Below are 18,768 nucleotides of genomic sequence, written 5' to 3'. Positions count from 1 at the left end.
ACCATGTTCTCCGCCTCCATTGTCGAAGCGGCCACTCGGAGCTGTGGCCGTAAGGTCTCCGGTGCCTGTCGAGGCGGGAATCCCCGAACCCGGTGGTGGACACCGGAAGTAAGGGAAACCGTCAAGCTGAAGAAGGAGTCTTATCGGGCCTGGTTGGCTTGTGGGACTCCTGAGGCAGCTGACAGGTACCGGCAGGCCAAGCGGACTGCTGCCCGGGTGGTTGTGGAGGCAAAAACTCGGGCCTGGGAGGAGTTTGGTGAGGCCATGGAGAAGGACTATCGACTGGCCTCGAAGAGATTCTGGCAAACCGTCCGGCGCCTCAGGAGAGGGAAACAGTGCCCTACCAACGCTGTTTACAGTGGAGGTGGGAGGCTGTTGACCTCAACTGGGGATGTCGTCGGTCGGTGGAAGGAGTACTTCGAGGATCTCCTCAATCCCACCGTCACGTCCTCCATTGAGGAAGCAGAGGCTGAGGGCTCAGAGGTGGACTCGTCCATCACCCAAGCCGAAGTCACTGAGGTAGTCAAGAAACTCCTCAGTGGCAGGGCACCGGGGGTGGATGAGATTCGCCCTGAGTACCTCAAGTCTCTGGATGTTGTGGGGCTGTCTTGGCTGACACGCCTCTGCAGCATCGCGTGGCGGTCGGGGACAGTGCCTCTGGGATGGCAGACCGGGGTGGTGGTCCCTCTTTTTAAGAAGGGGGACCGGAGGGTGTGTTCCAACTACAGGGGGATCACACTTCTCAGCCTTCCCGGGAAAGTCTATGCCAGGGTACTGGAGAGGAGAATACGGCCGATAGTAGAACCTCGGATTCAGGAGGAACAGTGTGGTTTTCGTCCAGGCCGTGGAACGCTGGACCAGCTCTACACCCTCTACAGGGTGCTGGAGGGTGCATGGGAGTTTGCTCAACCAATCCACATGTGTTTTGTGGATTTGGAGAAAGCATTCGACTGTGTCCCTCGCGGCATCCTGTGGAGGGTGCTTCGGGAGTATGGGGTCTGTGGTCCTTTGCTAAGGGCTGTCAGGTCCCTGTACGACCGAAGCAGGAGCTTGGTTCGCATTGCCGGCAGTAAGTCGGACCTGTTCCCAGTGCATGTCGGACTCCGGCAGGGCTGCCCTTTGTCACCGGTTCTGTTCGTAATTTTTATGGACAGAATTTCTAGGCGCAGCCAAGGGCCGGAGGGTGTCAGGTTTGGGGACCACACGATCTCGTCTCTGCTATTTGCGGATGATGTCGTCGTGTTGGCCCCTTCAAACCAGGACCTTCAGCATGCACTGGGACGGTTTACAGCAGAGTGTGAAGCGGCTGGAATGAAAATCAGTACCTCCAAATCCGAGGCCATGGTCCTCAGTCGGAAAAGGGTGGCTTGCCCACTTCAGGTTGGTGGAGAGTTCCTTCCTCAAGTGGAGGAGTTTAAGTATCTCGGGGTCTTGTTCACGAGTGAGGGGAGGAGGGAACGGGAGATTGACAGACGGATCGGTGCAGCTTCTGCAGTAATGCGGTCGATGTACCGGTCCGTCGTGGTGAAGAAAGAGCTGAGCCGCAAGGCGAAGCTCTCAATTTACCGGTCAATCTACGTTCCTACTCTCACCTATGGTCATGAGCTTTGGGTCATGACCGAAAGGACAAGATCCCGGATACAGGCGGCTGAAATGAGCTTCCTCCGCAGGGTGGCTGGGCGATCCCTTAGAGATAGGGTGAGAAGCTCGGTCACCCGCGAGGAGCTCGGAGTAGAGCCGCTGCTCCTCCACATCGAGAGGGGTCAGCTGAGGTGGCTTGGGCATCTGTTACGGATGCCTACTGGACGCCTTCCTCGGAAGGTGTTCCGGGCCCGTCCGACCGGGAGGAGACCCCGGGGAAGACCTAGGACACGCTGGTGGGACTATGTCTCCCGGCTGGCCTGGGAACGCCTCGGTGTCCCCCCGGAAGAGCTGGAGGAAGTGTCTAGGGTGAGGGATGTCTGGGCATCTCTGCTTAGACTGCTGCCCCCGCGACCCGGTCCCGGATAAGCGGAAGAAAATGGATGGATGGATGGATGTCTATTGTCCTGTGCCTGTGCCTGTGCCTGTGCCTGTGCCTGTGCCTGTGCCTGTGCCTGTGCCTGTGCCTGTGCCTGTGCCTGTGCCTGTGCCTGTGCCAGTGCCAGTGCCAGTGCCAGTGCCAGTGCCAGTGCCAGTGCCAGTGCCAGTGCCAGTGCCTGTGCCTGTGCCTGTGCCTGTGCCTGTGCCTGTGCCTGTGCCTGTGCCTGTGCCTTATCCAGAGAGCTGCCGTGTTCGTATATTCTAGTATTTGTGAGTGTTCTGTTTAGTCTAGGTGTTTTATTTATCTTGCCTGTTTTTGCTTTCAGTTTTGGATTTTAGTTTTGTCAGTGTTTTCCCCCATCGTGGGTATTTGTTTTGTGTTTGTCTTATTATTAAAGCCTGTTTAACCCCTTCACCGCTGCCTGCACTTGGGTTCTCCTTCCATTCCCTGACAGTCTGATCCTCGAATAGTGTCGGGAAGGCTATTCCAGAGTTTAGGTGCTACGTACGAGAAAGCTCGACCCCCTTTGGTGGATTAAGTTATTCTAGGTATTATCAAAAGTCCTGAGTTTTGAGATCTTAGAGAGCGTGATGGGTTGTAGTGTGATAGAAGCTCTGTTAGGTAGGTGGGGGCTAAACCCTTTAAGGCTTTATAAGTGATTCAAATAACTTTAAAGTCAATACGACACTTAATGGGTAGCCAGTGGAGGGTTGATAACATTGGGGTTATGTGATGGTATTTTCTGGTCAAGTCAGCTTTATTTATATAGCGCTTTTTACAATTTTCATTGTTACAAAGCAGCTGTACAAGAAAACATTGACTATAAGTAAAACATAAAAGGTTATGGAAGTCAAAACACAGGTCAAATATCAGACACACAATAAATTCCTATATGCTGAGTTAATTAAATAAGACTATCAAATTCTAGCAGCCCCCCCCCGGCCAGGCAAACAGTGCAAAACAGTATGCAAATGGTGGCGAGGAACCCAAAACTAACCAGGGGATTCCAGTTCCCTTCTGGCAAAAACTGCTGCCTCTGCACAAGCTCGACAGTGATTGCACAACAAGGCAAAATAAAAAACAAATTTAGATTTAAAATTATCATTAATAATCTAATAGCGACTGAAGTTTTGTAGAGTCGCCACGTCCTTCGTCCAGCATTTGTCAGGTCTGGGAATGGATTGCGCCCTGCCCGTTCCGGTAACCTTGGACTGCGCCCTGCCCGCTCTGGTAACCTTGGAACTATGAGACAAGACTGGCTGAGAGTAGAGTACTGTTCTGCACTCTTTGATGCAACAAATGCATCAGTTGTTATTGGAAGTGTCCCTGGTTCCGGTTGATCTAACTAGTGCAGCCTAGATCTTTGAAATATATATATTATGATAGTGTAGTGTATGCAAGATTAAAAAGATGCGTCTTTAGTCTAGATTTAAACTGACAGAGTGTGTCTGCCTCCCGGACAGTGCAGGGAAGACTGTTCCAAAGTTTAGGCGCTAGATAGGAAAAGGATCTGCCGCCTGCACTTGATTTTGAAATTCTAGGTATTACCAACTGACCTGACACCTGAGAGCGTAGTGCACGTGATGGACTATAATACGTCAGAAGTTCTCTCAAGTAGTGAGGAGCTAAACCATGCAAGGCTTTATAGGTAATAAGCAAGATTTTAAAGTTTATGCGATGCTTTACAGGTAACCAGTGCAAGGTTGACAGAACCGGGCTAATATGCTCATACTTTTTTGTACACGTAAGAACTCGAGCTGCCGGATTTTGGACCAGTTGGAGTTTTTGTAATAGGCCTGCAGGGCAACCACCTAATAGTGCATTACAGTAATCTAGTCTTGATGTCATAAAGGCATGTATAAGCTTCTCTGCATCCGATGGTGACAGCATATGACGTAGTTTAGAAATATTTTTAAGATGGAAAAACGCAATTTTACAGGTGTTGGCGACCTGGTCCTGGTTAGAACTTTGGCAGCTGCATTCTGAACTAACTGTAGTTTGTTTATTGATGATGCAGGACAACCACTAAGCAGCACATTACAGTAGTCAAGTCTTGAGGTCATAAATGCACGAATAAGATTCTCTGCATCAGCAACACATAGAATATTTCTTAATCTGGCAACATTTCTTAGGTGGAAAAATGCTGTTTTAGTGACATTTGAGATATGATTTCGAAATGACAGGTTGCTGTCTAATATAATGCCTAGAGCTTTTACTGTATTGTTGGAGTAACTTCAACTTGCAGGTTATTATCCAAAATATTCGTTTTACGTGTCTTGGGTCCGATAAGTAATATTTTTGTTTTATTAGGATAAAAAAAGGAAAATACAAGTCATCCAATGTTTTATATCTTCGATGCACTCTACTAATTTGGATAGCTGGGAGGAATCACAAGGAAAAAAATTAGTGCGCACCTTACCTTTAGTGGAGGAATCGTGTATGTTCCGGACGATTGAGTCTCCGATGACCACAGTGTTGCATTCTGTCTCACAGAGGGTGGCAAAGCGGTTCCTGGTCGGGATCTCAAAGACCGGTGGCGGCAATCAATTGTCGATCCTTTAAAACAATTGCATTCACACACAGTTCGGTTACTTACAGGAGAGACAACCGCATTTTGATAACTGTAACTGTAGTCTGCTCTGTGAACAGGTTGTTTTCTACACAATAAGTCCATCCCTACCTTGTTTTGTCATTTTAAAAGTTAGATTTATGTCTCCCATCAACGTGCTGCTTCAGCTTGGATGTATAAGCAACATATAAGCTTGGATAGTTAAAAATTCAGTTAAAGATCTGAACCTCTGTCTATCCACATGAGATACATATTTAACAAAGCTCAGACACTGACCACTATATAGAGCCCTCATTTGTCCAAATAGGCGAATCAGAGGCTGAGATATGGCAATGCGCAACAGGAGAGGCTGACCAAAACACCACAAGCAAACTCAACACCAAGTTTGACTTGTTACATGCACTTTCAGCTGTGTTACATTCAATTTTGAGAGAAAAAATAGACTTTAGAAAAAAAGCACCTTTTCATAGGACTGACAACACAGGTTAAATGAATTTACCGTACATGACCTGCTGCTAATGCTTTCGTTTTCATTCCTGAACGTCTTTTCTCCAAAATATGACAACAAAGGCTGGACACTAATGGTGCGCTGGTGTCCAGGATGTAAAGCATATATTTTGCCAGCTTACTCAGTTGGCGTTTATTGTGTGTTGACATAGTGTTTCATGCATTCTGACTTCTTTACATACGTGCATTAGGTACACAACACAAACTTATAGTGAATCAACAGTTATGCAGGGAAAATGCGATGATGTATTGTGTGCCCGTACTGTAGTACCAACTCCCTGCATGTGTTCAGGGCCCATTTGTTTTTGGAAATAATCGTACAGCTGTATCTATCTTTTATAAATGTGATCAAACTAAAGACTCTTTGAAGATATGAAGTATGCAATACTACTGTTTAGGGACTAAAGATTAATATGAGATTGACAGAAACTGCGTGTGTTACATTCGCTTGCTACCGTTACGCCTGGCATTAACACTACTCTGGAGTTTTTGCCCCCCGAAAACAGAGACTTTTGGAAATGGTGCCCTGTTTTAGTTTGAAAACTCTGAGGTTGCGTTTCTGTGTAAACAGACGAAGACTGACTCTTTAATACACTGACGACAGGCTTTTTTGACTTCATTCTGTGTACACTGATCGACTAGGTGATATTACAGCATCGTGAGAGAGAATTTAATCTGTATGCTTTAAATCGCTCTCTAAGTACTGCAATGTCATTCGTCGATCGGTCTGCGAATAAAATAAAACATCTCTTCTTTCCACCCGAAGACGTCCTTGCTTTTCCTCACCATCATGTTAATTTTGTACTGGCTCGGCTGGTCTGATTAGTAACCAAATATAATTAACAACCAACTTGTATGTATGCACATACAACTGTTTAAATTTACATACGACAACAGGTTAGTGAAAACAGCAACTCGTTTGAAAGAGAGAAGATAGCATGCGGGCATGAGAAAGACTGTACAAAGAGCAATGTCTTATTTATTACATTAAAGTAAAGGGTCTGTGGATTTTAAGTATAAATGAAGGATACAAGTCAGGCAGGAGCTAGGACCCACGTTAATCTCATAAAGACTTACGAGCGGAGACACATTAAGCTTTAGCGGAGGATATTGCTTTGATTCAGATCAGTATGTGAGTTACATTAGTTTAGCTGTTTTTGCTGTTGATGTAATATTAGCTTTGTAACCAGAGCCCAGGGTCTCAAACCATCTGCGTTGGGCGCCAACCCTGAGTGTCACACCCTGGAGCTCGGGGGCGTGATCACCGCCGCGCCGCCAGTCTCTGTGCCTGCTACCTCTCCACCACCAGCCAGCCTTCAGGGCAAGCGTGGGAGGCGAGAGTCCTGGAGGTCCTCTTCGGAGGCCGGCTACCCCACCAGTTCTACAGCAGGCGTCCTGTCCTGCCTGGCCCCAGGCGACTCAGCCGGCCCTCCAGCCGGTGTCTCAGCAGGCCTTCCAACCGGTGTCTCAGCCGGCCTTCCATAATTGCCAACTCATGTTCCCCTTAGTTAGTTCTGTCCCAGATAGCAATGAGTCTGTGGACCACCATTTTGCAAAACGCAAAACGCACGAAAAACGCACGAAAATAGCGTTTAAAAAGCGTTTAACTTTATATATATATAAAAAATATTTATATATTTCTAGCATGCAGTTTATAAAGAATAATGATTCATCAAACCAGACAAATTCGTTTTGCGTTTTAATTCCACATTTCAAAGTACAGTAACTGTGTAGAGCACTGAAATGTAAATAACTGAAAAATAAAATAAAGTACTAAAGAACATGCAGGTTTACAAAAAATTTTGGTAAAAAAACATTACAGGCAAATTAGAACACTAACAAAAATTGTTAATTTAAAGAGGTCGGCTCTGGGATGAAAATAATTAGGCTACCAGTAAACATTATATTAAGTAATGAAGATATTTGGTACCAAAGAATGTGCAGGCAACCAAATAAATAAATAATTTGAGGTATAACATCACATTTACAAGTAATTTCTAACAAAAGGATAGTAAGGTACAATGGTCTTCAGGAACAGGTCTCTAAAACATGTTTTATTCCCTACACCGGTCCAGGTTGTATTAATGGAAAGGTGATTAGAGAAGATACTCTGAAGCATTCGCCACACGGTTGTCTTTAGGTCCCTCCCACATTTGATTGCCAAAAACCGAAGCTGAAAATTCAAAAAAGTGTTACAAATTAAATTTCTCTGAAGTTTCTCATACATAAATATGTGACAGGCAGTGTACAATTTTACTTTTTAGATTACCCTACAGCGAAATTAGCACACTTACCAGTCGTTCCTGGAGCTCTTTATCCTGCCTCAAAGTGTTGTCAAGCAACACCAAAATCTTCCTGGGTGTCTAGGGGGAGTTACACATCCCCTGGCAGGGATATCTCTCCATCAGACACATTGGCACTGAAATGTTGCAGCATACTGTTCAGTTTGTTGTCCATGCTACGCACATCATCACCAAACTCTCCAAGACGTCGCAACATTAGGGTCTGATCTGCACCTACAGGGGTTCCCAGAATAAAATAATAAAGTAGTCAGTCCTGGTCCATCAACTACTAAACTATGACATTTATATCTAGGTCTACAACATGTACAGGTGGCCCCAATGGGAATTAAATCAACAACCACAGGCGTTGTTTGCGAGTTGTACCTGAAACGTCTTCAACATTGTCCCAACTTGCTTCACCTGCTCTGGAAGCAAGCCGCTGTCATCCGAAGCTACAAAATGAAAGGCATATGACAATTTTGGACCTACATCACAGACAAAAAGTGAACTTTAAGAGAGAGTGCATGTTCATCCCTCAGGGCTTGGTTTTCATTCTGGAGTCTCTGAAAATCTACATATATATTTTTTTTTAAACAACAACTTAAGGCACTATTTTCAATATGCACACTAAGACAGAGGCCTACAATATACCTTCGTAGCTGAAAACTTCATGCTGTACACGAGATGCCAGGGGAGAGGGGCCTATAACAGAGCGATGACTTTCTTCTATTGATAATCATTGACATGTAAAAATATGTTTGAAGTTGTAGCATACATTTAATGAATTGGACTTAAGTGTAAACACTTAGTTTAGCACAAGGTATTACATACCTCCAGCGTTTTCACCCATAACAGGTTATGCTCTGGTTATCTGAAAACGTGAACAAAAGCACATTGTTAATGCCACTTTAGCTACAGGATTAGTAGCATACAGCAAACGTAGTCTTACTAACAACATTGCTAAACCTCAGTGTGTACTGTTAACAAAGCAAACCTGCATGTGTTAGCTAACACTTGCTAGCATCTTTAGCTAGTGGATCAAAAGCATACTTGTTCATACAAACAAAAAAATATAAACATTGTTACTTTTCTAACAGAAAAAAAACTCAAGAAACCAAGTAGCTATTTCAGAAAGTTAATAGTTATAGCGGCAACTTTGTAAACAACGCTAATTTAGCTCGACTAGTTAGGCAAGAACAAAGACGACTAGAAATTTAAAAAAGATAAACAAAAACAATGTAAAAAATGAACCATGTACTTACTTAAACGATCGTAGTTGATGACTATTATCTGAAATCTGTATCTTGATCCTCTCTTCAAACAAAAGCGTGTGACGAGTGATCTTCCAGGATCTGTTCATACCATTTTACAGTTTGCATACAAGCAACACAGACAGAGAAATGTAACCGGTAACTTCCGGTTTACCATTTGTCTTCCATCTGCTGCCCCTGTTGACCGGTGGAGGTACTTCATTGAATGTGCTTTAAGTTTGTTACACCTGTTAAAAGTCAAATACATTAAAAATCGAGGTCAGAAAAAAATGAAAGACACAAACGACATTTCCAGTCAGTGCATAAATCAAAGAAATTTAAAAATGTTCACCTAAGTGCATAAAATAATTCGATATTTACATTTATTCATTTTGGCAGATGCTTTTATGCAAAGCGACTTACAAGTAGTTTTTTTTACAGTGACACATTACTGCAGAGCAATCAGGGGTAAGGTGCCTTGCTCAAGGGCACTTCAGTCATGACCTGCTGGCACTGAGATTAGAACCGGCAACCTTCTGATCACAAGCCCAATGCTCTAACCATTAGGCCACAGCTGATATATTTCACATATATGACATATATTTAAATGTCATTTTAATGGAATCATAGTCAAGAATCTGTTATAAACCCTACTGACTTTGGAGCAAATCAACTATAGTCTATTTGATATAATTTACATCTAGGCTATTATGATGCAAGAAATGGGAGTGACGTATTCGGCGGCAAACGTTTCATCCCGCAAAAAGCAGTCTTGCGGATATTTTTTGCTATCTGGGGTGTTGTGTTTGTGGTTTTTGTCTTTGTGCTTTTGTGTTTTGGCCCGCTGAGGTTTCTCCCTTGAGATTCCATTCGGCGTCCATGGGGGCGGGGGTAATGTCAGGACTCTGTCCTTCCTGTCTCGCGCTTTCTAGCTCCCTGGGCAGAGTCATGACATTGCCACGTCTTTCGGGTTTCTGTTGTGTTATGTGGTGTGGAGACACGTGGTTTTTTGTTGTCACTTGGCACCACGTGTCCTCCTATTAGTCTCTCAGCCCCGCCCTCCTGTCTCCCGTAATCATGTCATTAGCGTTTCATTCTTCTCACCTGCTCCGTGTTTTCTCCTGTTTACTTTCCGTTAGGGTTTCATCCCTTTCACCTGTCGCATCTGTTTTGTCGATGCATTGTTTGATGTCTGTTTGATGGTTGTTGATGGTATGTTTGTTCTCCTAATTCTCTCCTGTTACCCTTCCTCATGTTTTTGGATAACCCTTGCTCCTGTTTTAAGGTTGTGGACTTATTATTTAGTTTTTCTAAAAAAAGCCTTGTTTTGTTTTGTTCCCTTGTGGGAACTTTTTGTTTGCCTTGTTTTTGTTCAGGTTTTCCCCATCGTGGGTTTTTTATTTAAGCTTTCAGACTTAATCCTTCATCTGCCTGCATCTGGGTTCAAGTCTCTAGAAAACATATTTCATCAAAGTTTTATAGAACAATGTATTTGAAAGAGTAATTGTATCTTTTTTTAAAAGAGCGTGCTTCATATTTATTATGTTGTTTCACTTGTCACAATACCGTATAGGGGACACATAGATTCTTAAATTTCAAGAGTGTGTATCAAAAATAAGAACTGCCTACGGAACGCTTACATTTACTTTAATACTTTTCATGTGAATTCTTATAGTTTGAAAGGTCTAAGACTCTTTTGAAAGCTCTAATTCTGCCCACAAATTCACATGAAAAAAGATACAGATTTAACTTGGTCTTTACTCTGTGTCAATGGTCATAAAGTGATTCACACCTGGGAAGATACAGGCCCAACACCCAACTGGCCTGTCATTGTGGAATGTTGTGAAGTGGCTAGAACAAAGCGTGTGAGGACACCTAAAGATTGAGTGGGTTGCACCAACAAAGATTAGTCTTAAATCTACATAGAATAAAGGTTTACTTCATAAGAGAAAGAACTGTACCTAGATTCTGCGGGGCCAGATGGGAGAGCGAGGCAAGAATGCTCTGCGCTTTTGTTTAAGAATCGAATACCAAACAACATTTACCAAGACTGGGAAGGTTCTGTAAGCTTTGATGGCTCAAAGGGGAAACATGCCTTACCTAACAACCTTCGGCAAACAGTAACAGAAATGTTGGTACAGTAGGAAATTTCATGACCTCACATCCTGTGAGAGGAAGGCGATAAGGGTTCCACTTAACGAACTTCTTCATTCAAAAAGACTCTCTTTCCCTATTTTTTAAAGCCGTTATGTAATATATTTTCCAACTGCAACAAAATAATAACTCTTGAATATTTAATTTTATTGACTTCTTAAATTGCTACATGTATTTGTGTAAGTACTGTTTATTGTACTGCATGGTCTAATACGTAAAAATAATTGTCCCGCGGATGCTATCCGCACGTCGGTAAGTAACTGGCAAACAGATGACAAGATTCGTCATCTTTAGAAACACAATGAATTTGTTGATTTTTAAACTAAATCCTAAAGTCAGATTTATCTAAATCATGCAGACTACCATTAATATACACTATTCCCAAATTAGGTTTTATGTGATGTGTAGTATTTCTGAAATTAAACTGCATATTTTGTAAAAAGTTTGACATTAAAACTGTAGGCTACAGCCTAATATTTTTGATATTACAGTTTTCTGTAACTGGCGAAGTGATATGGAAGGTGGTCAAATGTATTGTACTGTACGTGTTTAAAGAACAATAATTACTTGACCGCTTTAGCTGCATGTTACACGTACAGAGTGCTTATAATAATTGTGTGTTTATTTTTGGCTGTTGTAGGCCACAAGCAAGGCCAAGAATACCTTCTATAGATCTAGCTATATTGAAATTAAACTGCATGTTTCCTTTAATTGTAAAGTAAAATAAATAAACAGACAAATTGATGGAATGCGTGTAATAAACACTGATACTGCTTGTTGAGTTAATATTCTTATTTTTCTCTTCATGTTGATTAAAAAAACAAATTTGCCTGAATGTTGCTAAATTTGGCTTACACTGGTTTTCTATATAATTACTGCAGCTTAAAGATAGAATACGACTTTGTTCTAAGTATATGCATTTATTCTTATAAAATAAAAAAATAAACTTCTCCTGCCCGAGTGTGTATCGAACCAATGCTGTTTGGTAGAAAGCTGCTGCATTAACCACACGTAAGCAACCACGTCTCATGTTCTTTTACACAGAATCAGTGATTGTGACAGGACTGCCACATTACGGTCTTGTGTTGCTTGGCTGAATCACCTACCGAAGCAAAGTGCGGTATGATGGAAGATCATGTTCTCTTTCTCGCACGTTTTTTTAATGGCCAGATCAGCACATTTATATACACATGTTTAAGACTTAGCAATAAGGATGGTACATTTTATTGTTCATTAGTGATGGCAAAGTCAAGAGTCCTGGTGGTTAGAGCGTTGGTCTTGTGATCAGAAGGTTGCCGGTTCAAATTTCAGTGCCAGCAGGTCATGACTGAAGTGCCCTTGAGCAAAGCTTACTGATTGCTCTGCAGTAATGTGCTACTGTAAAAAACTACTTGTAAGTCGCTTTGGATAAAAGCGTCTGCCAAATGAATAAATGTAAATGTAAGATGCTTATCAGTAAAGGGGCTACTTGCTTCAAATTGGTATATCTACATTTTTTAGGGAAAGGGAGAGCCCTTTACCAAAAGAACCTGGTTTTGAACTTTTATTAGGAGAGCCAGAGGTGAAAACCTCATGTACTTAGACCATGCAATGTATAGACGATTTTGAGTTTTGATTCTCTTCATGGTCAAGAGCAATTAGAGATGTAGCCCGTCTCCAAAGAAAAGCCAGTAAAGATAAGTCCAACTATCTCAGCACTGTATCGGAATGACAAAAGGCAGAACTTTTTATAATCAAATGTCTGTAAAACAGTGTTTATCATAGTGAAATAAATAAGATAAAGGCTGGAAGAAAAGTCCCCTCACACAGTGTGTTGTATCCTGTGAGGGTTCTTGCAAAGAATTTTCAGGAGGCTTTCACATAAAATTATCATTATTGACTGCAAACTAATCCACTAGTCACAGGTGCATACTAAAACAACAAAATAAAAGTGAAAAGACAAACTGTAACAGACGAACCATCCGCACACTGAGTTCCTTGTCTTAGATGTTCTCACCAGGAGCCCTCACCATAGAAAATTCAACCCTTTTTATCCAAATGGACTAAAGCATTTGCTGATTACAGGGGTCTTAGTTCAATGAGTCAAACCTTCAAGAAATATATAATATATACAACAAAAAAACTCCACAAACATAAAATTGCATGCAATAAAACAATGATAAAGATAAACACAATAATGGACTTTACAAAGACATTTAAATTAACAATCCAAACCCATAGGGTACCCCAAACTACATGCAAACTACAAACTACAAATGATTTAAAGGTTTTAAGGAAATGCTGCACCCTTTTAATAGCCGGCCTTTGATCCAGGCGGGACCATTGGTAAGATACACAATTATTCAAACAATTAAATGAATACGTCAAAAAAGAATATTAAACCTGTATCTTTGACTTGTTGTGGTTTTTCCAAACACTAGCGTGCACTCTAGTAATGAAATGTTGTCCTGCTAGTAGATCTTTAATGCGCGCATAAAGACAACATGCACCTCTAACACAATACTTTTGGGAACAACAATAAATAAAATGTATAAACAAACAGAAACCAATTAATAGAAACAAAATCAATTTCTCATATAGAAATAAAATGGAGAAACTTGTTTATTAGATGAGTTTTGCCTTAGCCATCACATATTCCCTTGATGTGTTCATGAGTGAGGATTGCGTGTTCAAGGTGGGAGGGAGACTTTGTCACTGGTCTTACCACGAATCCATACAACACCCTGTAGTTATTCCAAAAAAATCATCAAATTACAAGAATGGTGGTTACTCATTGTCATGAGAAAGACGCTCAACAAGGAAAAGGATTCACCATTAATAAAACGTACTTTATGGATCCCAGAAATTAAAAAAAGCTGTGGCGTCTTGTATAAGAAGCTACATTCTTAATAGCAGGTATAGAAGACCAATTGAAGAACAGAAAATGGCATATCTTCCTCCAGAGAGAGTCGACCCTTCACCTCCTTTTACTTATAATGGGATAGATTGCTGATCAAGCAAGGACGAAGTACATACAAAAGATACGGCCTGTTATTAACCTGCTTCTGCTCCTGTGCTGTGCACATTGAAATGCTCACTGACATAAAACAGATTCATTCGTCAATGTTTTATGTTGTTAAATCACTATAAGAGCACTGTGCATTAGTTAAGATCCTATCAAGGAACCGTGGAGTTTGAGAACGCCAAATAAGATCTATAAGATCTGTGCTAAATTCTATTCTTGCACTACACCCAGAGTGGCTAGATGATTCTTCCTTACAGGCTTTCTATAATATCAGGCAAAGGCGATAGTAGGCCTCTTGCTGTTGATTGTCTGACAAATCCACCAGAAAAAGATGACGTGTGCAATACCTGGCTCTGGCAGAACAGTTTGGGAATCGCTGGCACGAAGAATACCTTGTGAATATAATCTCTGGACAGAAATGGTGTGCATCTAAAAGGAATCTTAAAATTGGGGATTTTGTTATGAAAAAGGATAATGACCCACCTAGAAATGAGTGGAGAATTGGTATTCCAGTTATTAGTCGAAATGACGGACTTGTTAGAAGAGCTAAAATACGCCTGGGTGAATCAAAGCTTAACTCCAATGGTAAGCGTATTAGCAAGCCAACAGTACTTGAAAGACCAATACAAAAACTTGTTTTGTTGATGGAAAGGGATTAGTATATTTACTAATCTTCTTATAGTGCTAGAGTACTATTTTATGTATTTGAATATTTATGGGGGGAATATTTATATAAAATATAATTTAGCTAAACTATTGCCGTGGCAGGACTATGCGTGTGTGTGTTGTGTTGACAAGCTGCACGGAAAGGGGGTGGGGTGCGCTGTAACTCATTATCATATAAAGGGACATTCACCAAAATGGGTTGTTGTGAGCATAGCTGTTTTTGACGAGTCAAAAAGGGTTTTGTTTACACAGCCATTTAGTGTTTTTAAGCAAAATATGTTACAGACATTTCATGAAGACCCTAATAAATCATAGCAACTTGTTCAAAGTGCTCATCAGACGAGTCCTTTAAAGGTTAACGATTTTGAGTGTTATTGTTCTATTTTTGCTTTGTATACATTTACCATTGTGTCAGCATTTAAGGGCATGTGAACCAGGGACATTAATTTTGACATTGGTTGCTCATGGGATACAGATATTAAAGGGGTCATACGGTACAAATAAGTGTTTTTCTGTGTCTTGGGTATGTTATAAGTTGCCCATGCATGCATTAGACACGTACAATTGCAAAAATAAAAGATGCATTCTATCTTAAAGCGAATGCTCACCCAGACCTGCCTGAAACACCTTGTGTAACCACAACCCCACAAATCTCATCAGTTTGTGGTATGATTCGATAAGACCGCCCAAATGTTAACACAAATAAATTGGGGGTACCTATTGCTTTGGAACTTGATGTTCCAGCCTTCTTTGCTCATATTTACCAAGGGTGTCAATAATAGTGGAGGGCACTGTACATGAAGAAAACATGTTTTTGTCCACTGTGGTGCGATTAAACCCCTCTTTTTGTGCTGAGGCATATTGGTTGAGAGCTTTTGCCTCGTGACATAGTACCCCTTGATCCCTGACTCTGTGTTCTCTGTTTAAAAGTAAATTATTGCCACTGGCATACAAAGGGTTGAGTGATATTAAAACATTATCTTGTGGAGTTGTTTGCCTCCAGTGACGACACTTTTTGTCTCATCACATAAGCCTTAAGTTTATTGAAAATATTACAGAGCCCAAATAAGGAAAAGAAAGTAGCTGATGCCATACTCCTTAAGCAGAGATCATTGTTTCTGTGTTGTCATGGGGTTTGCCACAAGTGTGTCCCAGGCTTCCTAGTATTTCAGCGAATGGCCATCTGCATGTAAACGACCAGCTATAAGACAGATCAGTTCACCCAGCAGTTGCTTTGGTGAGAATATTGCCCAAATGGAATGGAAACTTCATTTCAGGCTAATATTAGCCTGGCTCTCTGGAAAATTCCTTCTAAAAGTTCACAAGCTGAGAAGAGGCAAATTATTTATTTGATGTTTTGCTTGTCAGTAGATGGGTCTTTTGTATTTTATTTATTGACATATTAGAGTTATACTACCCTAAACTTTCAGTTGATATTTAGTTCATCACCAATTATAATGAGTATACAAGGACTTGTTTTTAGAAAGCAAAATGCTTATGAAATGCTTGTCTGCTACAGTGGAGATATCTTAAGACTGGAACATTTTTATTCAAAGACACAATACATAAAGTTTTGGGACTGAGCTCAGTTACTTTAGATCTTTAAACCTTCAATATCAAGGACAAAACACTTAAGTGCTGTCAGAAACACTTTGCAGTTTTGCAGCAGGTAACTTACTGTAGATTTAATTTTAAACATAAACCTACCGAGTTAAAAATATATAAACGAGTAATCAAAGTTACTGGCAAAACTGCTGCAAATCACAGCAAAGTTTTACAGTGAGGTTCAGACGTTTGAACTTAGTACAGCTTCATGCCAGAGACGCTCTGAGACTGTATTTGCAGGCTGGTTATTAAATAGAAGCCACAGCAGTAAGCAGCATTGAGAAGTATATTGCTTCTGTGTGAATATTCCATTATAAACAAGTATTTGGAAAATGTTAAACTCTATGGCTAATGTAAGTCTTGACCAAGCAACTGTATGATTTCATAGGTAAATCTCACCTGGCAATACTCCAGAGGGTCAACAACGAAGGTGAAGGTGACCCATTCTACGAAGTGCTTGGAATTGTCACCCTGGAGGATGTTATTGAAGAAATCATTAAGTCTGAAATCCTGGATGAGACAGACTTGTTTAGTATGTGCCGTAAAATAAACTCATGCACTCAAGTATCTTTACAACATTTGCACAGCTTTCTTTATAGTAAAACAAGAATTTCCTTTGATAGAATTATTCAATTATTAGTTTATTACCCTTCACCAACTACTCGATGATTTAATAAATGTATTATGTCAATGTATGTTATCATCTTACAATTTTTTTAGCTTGATCATAAAAGAAACTTAGTAATGACAAAAAAACATTTATTAACCCTCTTGTCATTTCAAACCTGTATGCCTTTTTTTCTTCTGCAGTTCACAAAAGAAGATATTTTGAAGATTATTGGTAATCAAACAACATTGGCCCCCATTTACTTTAATTGTATGGATTTAAAACCACTGAGACATTTCTCACAATATCTTCTTTTGTGTTACACAGAAGAAATAGTCATATACAGGTTTTGAACAAAATGAAGGTAAATGTCGGAGACCATGGCCTATACTGAGCAAGCACGACATATGGCACAAACACACTTCTGGCAACACTTTTGATTCCGATTATCCCGTTCCCACTTACTCCACCATGTAAAGGTGTAAATGGCCAAAGAATTAAACATGAGGGTAAAAAAAATGCCTTTTTGAAACTTCCTTTCTTCTTACTTTCCCAATAGCTGACAACAAAACAAAAAAGAAAATCACCAATCGAGAGAGGAAACAGGACTTCTCGGCTTTCAAGCACATGGACAATGAAATGAAGGTTAAAATATCACCTCAGCTTTTACTGGCTACTTTGCGTTTCCTAGCAACAGGCAAGTGCACTTCATTGATGCTTGATGTGTATCCTGTGACTGTAGTACTTGTTAGGGTGCTGACACAGAGGAGGAATATTGTGCCAGGATGTTGTTTTTTCTGAGGTTTGCATTAACAGATGGATGGTCTGATATGTTGTATAGTTAGTGTATACAAGAACATATTAATAAAGCAGTATAATAATAGTATAGTAAGAGAACTAATTAAAATGTGACTGCATTTTTGTCCCAGTAAAGATCATCTTTGGCATTGGCAAATACTGTTTTGATGTATCATGTGTTTTCCTTGAATGCATTTTGTATTTTAAATGCTGATAGATGTAAATAGATGGACCGTTCCAAATAGAGACGTTGCCATTTAGCTAATTCTAGCAAAAGTGTTCAGGCATTTGCTGCAACCTCCTACATAAGTGATTTCCCTTTACTGTCATCTAACTGAAGGGTCTCTGTGGTGGTAGTTTATGATAAAAAAACATTGCTGTGGGAAAGTGTCTGCAAAGGAACCGATTGTAAAAAGAACGCATATCAAACATATCTAGCGTGCTATTCCTCATTAAATTTCACACCAGGATTTGGTGAGACCTTTACCATGTGGCTAGTCATTACATTTATCATTGATTAACAAATAGTATACAATACTATTAGTGTAGGGACCTGTAGCCAAGTGACACAGATACAGCAAACAGAGCTTGGTGAAGCAAGACCTCAAAGGTTGGTTCACGTTGCTCCAACAAATGCCAAGATTTCAAACTTTACAAATCTCACTATTGCTTAAGTGCTGTAGAATAGACACGTCCATTGGAATTTTAGGTTTGTAGGTACAGTAGACTAAACATACTTAAAGTGATGGTTCAACCCCAAAAAAGCATAATTTACTTACACCCCTGTCGATTCAAATCTATATGACTTTCTTTCTTCCGCAGAACACAAAAGAAGATATTTTAAAGAAAGTTGGTAAACGAACAGCGTCGGCACACATTCACTTTTATTTTAAACCGTTGACCTAAGTGAATGGGTGCCAGCCATTACAACATTCTTAAACATATCTTCTTTGTGTGCTCTGCTGAAGAAAGAAAGTCATACAGATTTGAAATGACTAGAGGGTGAGTAAAAGATGACTGAGTTTTCATTTTTGGTTGAACTCTCACTTTTTTAGAAGAGAGACTATGCTGTTTGTTAAACTACAACAAAACTGACAGTTTATCAGATGTTCTGTACTAATGTTTCGAGATGAGTTAGTCATCTGTCTAAAGTGTTGCATGCTCAAAGCAGTTTTAGCGTCGGTCTGAGTTTGGTTAAACAGGCATCATAGATTATAAATATCATACAACCTACAGTACATATTTTGTGTGATTTTTAGTGATCATTTTACGAGAATTTTATCGAGAATATAATGAATCTGAT

General features: G+C 40.6%; 1 protein-coding gene and 1 long non-coding RNA gene across 2 annotated transcripts in view; one reads left to right on the top strand and one right to left on the bottom strand.

Annotated features, from left to right (window-relative positions):
- The window catches only part of LOC306897720 (metal transporter CNNM2-like), a 33,947-nt gene extending 16,328 nt beyond the window's left edge, over nt 1–17,619 (top strand). The window contains exons 2-3 of the mRNA XM_079462711.1: nt 16,449–16,592; nt 17,227–17,619. Coding sequence (XP_079318837.1) covers nt 16,449–16,592; nt 17,227–17,468 — 386 coding nt within the window. The 3' untranslated portion in view covers nt 17,469–17,619. The remainder of the gene's footprint in view (nt 1–16,448; nt 16,593–17,226) is intronic.
- LOC306897721 lies at nt 6,786–8,785 on the bottom strand. Its single transcript, XR_013787034.1, has 6 exons — nt 8,644–8,785; nt 8,213–8,252; nt 8,033–8,107; nt 7,766–7,833; nt 7,394–7,615; nt 6,786–7,272 (listed from the first exon to the last, which is right to left on the bottom strand). It is a non-coding gene; the product is annotated as an uncharacterized lncRNA (long non-coding RNA).
- Nucleotides 17,620–18,768: the final 1,149 nt, after the last annotated feature.

Source organism: Barbatula barbatula (assembly GCF_947034865.1).
Source record: "Barbatula barbatula genome assembly, chromosome: 8".
NCBI classification, from domain to species: domain Eukaryota; kingdom Metazoa; phylum Chordata; class Actinopteri; order Cypriniformes; family Nemacheilidae; genus Barbatula; species Barbatula barbatula.
The sequence above is the reverse complement of the archived record's forward strand: the minus strand, read 5'-3'. Positions and strand labels throughout refer to the sequence as shown.